Raw genomic sequence first — 4,238 nt, 5'->3', positions numbered from 1 at the left:
TACCGACGCAGGCGGCCCCCACCCTCCCCTCTGGGACCTGCCAGGAGCCGTCCAGGCCCCAGGGACACAGGGACCTTCCCGATTCCACTGGGAGGGAAGAGGCCTCCTATTGTCCTGGTGGAGGAAGCCCCCTGAGGGCCTGGGGATGAGCCCGGGGATTCCGGGAACCGCATGGGGGACTGGACGGTGCTGGCCCACAGGCCCCCGCCCCTACATAAGGACCCGAGCCCGCCGCTCGGCCTCGCTCACTCCCGGGAGCTCAGCGCAACCACAGCCGCAGCCATGAGGAGCCTCCTGCTTGCCCTGGCCCTCGTGTGTGGCATCCAGGCCATCGTCGTCCCCCGGACCATGGAGGACCTGGACCTCCAGAAGGTTCGAGGATGGCCGGGGTGGGTGGTGAGCTGCAGGGTGGCCAGGGAAGGGGGTCCTCCACAGGCTCTGGGGCATGAGCGGAAGCCATGAAGTCGGGAAACCTGCCCCTGGCTCTCCGCCTTCAGGGTGGCTTGTCATTTGGTTTCCCCAGTCCCAGAAGGTTCTAGGGAACTCATGTGACTTGTACTTCAGACCCACCTGGGTAACAGGTGCGTGATTTCCAGTGTGGAAATCGTGTAGCCCCATGCCTGGTAGATGGCCAAGGGTCATCCGGGAGCCCACTGACTGCCACCCGCTTAGACTCGGCCCCTGGCCTGGGTGGGAGGGGGAGTCCTCTGTGGGGACGGGAAGGGGCCCAGAGGCAGCTCACGGCCCCTTCCCCAGGTGGCTGGGACGTGGCACTCCATGGCCATGGCGGCCAGTGACATCTCCCTGCTGGATGCTGAGACCGCCCCTCTGAGAGTGTACATCCAGGAGCTGAGGCCCACCCCCCAGGACAACCTGGAGATTGTTCTGCGCAAATGGTGGGTGTGCAACCTCTCCCAGGCTGGGGGCCAGTGAGGGCCTGGCTCCTGGGTGGGCAGGTGGGAGAGCAAGTAGACAGACAGGTGGGCGGGTAGGTGAGCGGGCAGGTGGATGGGCAGGGCAGGGTCCCAATGGGAGCGGCTCTGTGTGGGTGGTTCCCGGTGCCCTTGGGGCCCCTGCCCAGGGCTCTGAGCCAACAGGCCAACCACACAGGGGACCCAGGTCAGGACGCAGAGAGGCCTGTGTGGAGGCTGGTCAGCCGTGGGGCTGGGGCCCTGGGGCCCGGGCGGGTCCTGCCGTGAGCCCTGTCTGCCATGAGGCACCATAGCGAGGACCACTCAAATTCAGCATCCCTCCCCCCCCCCCCATTATGCTGTCACCGCCTTTCAGGGAGGACAACAGATGTGTTGAGAAGAAGGTCTTTGCAGAGAAAACCGAACTTGCAACCAGGTTCAGCATCGACTGTGAGTGTCGACTCACATTGACTCTGAGCTGCAGCCCCAGCCCCAGCTGCCCGGAGGCTGCTGTCCCTGCCAGTGTCGGGGTGGGGGAGGTGGGGGGTGCTCGGGGCTGCCTGCTCTGACTCGGGGGGTGCTCTGCCCAAGCCCTGGGCCACCAGCCTCATGTGGAGTGGGGTGGCCTCCTGTGCTCAATGGACGGCCGCCACCGCCCCTTACGCTGAGCTCCTGGACTCTGCTGGGCTGGGGCAGGGGTGGGGCGGGGGGTGCAGAGAATCTTCTACTGAATCCTCTGCCACAAACTGTAACATTTGAGGGGTTTTGTAAATTATAAAAAAAACACAAACGGAGAACTTAGTGGTAAACTTTAAACAAAGGAGACACAGAGATTTCTCATGGGTGTTCCCCCTACAAATTCTAGTTGTTTCTTACACATGAGACTTGCTTTGGTCCACCCTGAGCCTCCTCTTTTCCCTGGGGCCTATGTCTTCCTCCCTGCCCTTCCTCCCTGTCCTTCCTCTCTCTCCTTCCTCCCTCTCCTTCCTCTGCCTCCCTGCATCCCTGCTTCCCCTCCCTCTCTCCCTACCCTCCAGCTCCTGCACCCCCCAGGGTGGGGGCTCTGCTCTTCTGTTCCACCCTTCTGACCCACCACAATCCTGGCTGGCCACACACCTCTCACCTTGAGCAGGTGCTTCATACTGTACCACTCTGCCTCTCCTCTCCCTTTTCCTGCTGCCCCCGGCCATGCCGGTGCCTGGGGCCGCTGCACCTGCACATGGGAGGGACCCTCTTGCCAGACAGGACACCATCTTCACCCAGGCTCCTGTCCCCCCAGATGTGGAGGAGAACCAGATCTTCCTGCTGGACACGGACTATGACAACTACCTGTTCTTCTGCATGGAGAACACGAACGCCCCCCAGCAGAGCCTCATGTGCCAGTGCCTGGGTATGTGCTGACGATGTGCGAGGTCACCCTGAGTGCAAGGCTGAGGACCCCTGGCCGGTCCCTTGGGCCCCGGGGAGCAGACACAGCAGCATCCTGTTGGCCTTAGGGCCTGGAGATGCCACATTTTACCCCAGTGGTGGCTAAGTCCCCAGATTGCCTGAGAAATCCAAGATAAGGGGGCCAGGAGGCTGGTTGCAGGGTTGAGGGCTGGCTTAGTGTTACTGGCCTCATCAAAAGATGACTACTAATTCAAAGCTTTGGTGGATGGGCATGTTCGACAAAAGCACCACTGAAACTGTCATGTTCCCCCCTGAAATGGAAGCCAGTAGAATCTGGTGGCACGAAGCTGAGGCAGTCCTGGTTTGCCTGAGAGAAGCATTTTCTGTGGGGTCATATACACGTGTTCCTGTCAGCACACCAGCTATGCTGGGTGACCCCTGGTAGCCCGCGGCGGCAAGCCGTCTCCTCCCTTGTCCACGCAGACCCCTGCACTGCCCTAGGATGAGGGGGAGGGGACAGGGACCCCGGAGCCCAAGACTGACCTCAACCCCCACCCCCCCACACACAGCCAGGACCCTGGAGGTTAACAACGAGGTCATAGGGAAATTCAACAGAGCCCTCAAGACTCTGCCCGTGCACATGCAGCTCTTGAACCCCACCCAGGTGGAAGGTGAGCACCCCACACCCCACACCTCACACCCCTGCTTTCACTCTGAGTATGGCTCACCCACCAGACAGCCATGAGCACTGGCCCCCCCATCCCCCAGGCCTCCCTGGATGAGGTGGAGCAGGTCACAGCCCCTAAGGGGGGGGGTCCTGTCCTGGCGACCTGTGACCCCCCCTCCGCTCTCCTCCCCCCACAGAGCAGTGCCTCGTCTAGTCTAGTGAGCTCCACCTGACCCATCTCCTGGGGCAGAAATTTCCTTGTCCTTTCGAAGAGGAAGCCAACCACCTGCTAGATGGTCCCCCTCCAATTTCCTGGGTCTGTGTGCTCAGGCTGGGACCCTGCTCTCTGACGACTCTAAATAAAGACACATAACCTCCCCTCTGTGATGTGTGTTGTTGGGAGGCGTCAGGGCTCAGGGTGCGTGGGGGGTGTGCTCCAGGAGGGACCAGCTCCTGGGGAGAAACTTCCTCAAGTTTCTCACGCACAAAACAGGAGAATCCACTTGAGCAAACTTTGTAAAATATTATCAGTGAACTAGGAGGAAAACTCATAGTCCTGAATCCTTAAATTAGTCAGCTAAGAGAAACTAAAATAAATGAATCTATAATAAAATCAGGTTAGAAAAAAAGCATTAAAATAAGGAAAATAAGGTGCCTCTGCCCCTAAGGCAAGGGTGGGGGTGAGGCTGGACAGACTTAGCTCACCTGTCAGAAACTGCTGGAAAAAAAATCCCCACAAATTTCCAGAAATATCAATGACCGCAGATGGAAAGAAATTTAATTTAAAGAATCATAAGGGATTCAGTTGTTTGGCTCTAATCTCATATACTTAAAAACCCCAAGTGGATGATTTTCACAGCAAATGAATGCGTCCAAAACAAATCCAAGAAGACTAGAGAAAAAGTGGTCAGGCCCCTCACCGAGGCAGAGGACACACAAGTGCAGAGCCTCCCGCCCGCCCTCTAGCCCCACCGCCGGCCTCAGAAGGGGGCAGACAGGCCCTTCAGGAGCAGTGGTCAGGAGTGAGCAGCTCTCAGCATGGGGGGCAGGCAACGCCTTCACATTCTCGTACCCCTGACAGATGAGCAGCGGAAGAAGTCCGTAGCACGAACAGCGTGCTTGCACAGCCAGAGGGACTGTCCCCTGCGCTTGCTATACATGTGGGCACGTCATCCCCATGACAGTGCAGGGGGGCAGGCAACCCGTGCCCCTACTGTTATCACAGAGGTATAGCATGAGCCACCTGCCCGACACGGGGGCCACATGGGGCC

The 4,238-nt window shown here is 59.3% G+C and overlaps 1 protein-coding gene across 1 annotated transcript; it reads left to right on the top strand.

Annotated features, from left to right (window-relative positions):
* Positions 1–215: 215 nt before the first annotated feature.
* Positions 216–3,339, top strand: LOC112677130 (beta-lactoglobulin-2). Its single transcript, XM_025474992.3, has 6 exons — positions 216–372; positions 757–896; positions 1,288–1,361; positions 2,191–2,301; positions 2,870–2,971; positions 3,165–3,339. The coding sequence occupies exons 1-6, from the start codon at positions 283–285 to the stop codon at positions 3,179–3,181; spliced, it is 534 nt and encodes a 177-aa protein (XP_025330777.3). The 5' UTR covers positions 216–282; the 3' UTR covers positions 3,182–3,339.
* The last annotated feature ends 899 nt before the right edge of the window (positions 3,340–4,238 follow it).

Source organism: Canis lupus, chromosome 9, assembly GCF_003254725.2.
Source record: "Canis lupus dingo isolate Sandy chromosome 9, ASM325472v2, whole genome shotgun sequence".
Taxonomy (NCBI): Eukaryota; Metazoa; Chordata; class Mammalia; order Carnivora; family Canidae; genus Canis; species Canis lupus.
Note: the sequence above shows the minus strand (reverse complement) of the source record. Positions and strands in the feature narration are given on the sequence as shown.

Excerpts from the sequence above, each read along its gene's own strand:
- LOC112677130 (XM_025474992.3), top strand. The coding sequence starts at position 283 with ATGAGGAGCCTCCTGCTTGCCCTGGCCCTCGTGTGTGGCATCCAGGCC. Across the intron at positions 1,362-2,190 it reads AACCAGGTTCAGCATCGACT|ATGTGGAGGAGAACCAGATC; the intron begins GTGAGTGTCGAC and ends CTGTCCCCCCAG. Across the intron at positions 2,302-2,869 it reads CCTCATGTGCCAGTGCCTGG|CCAGGACCCTGGAGGTTAAC; the intron begins GTATGTGCTGAC and ends CCCCACACACAG.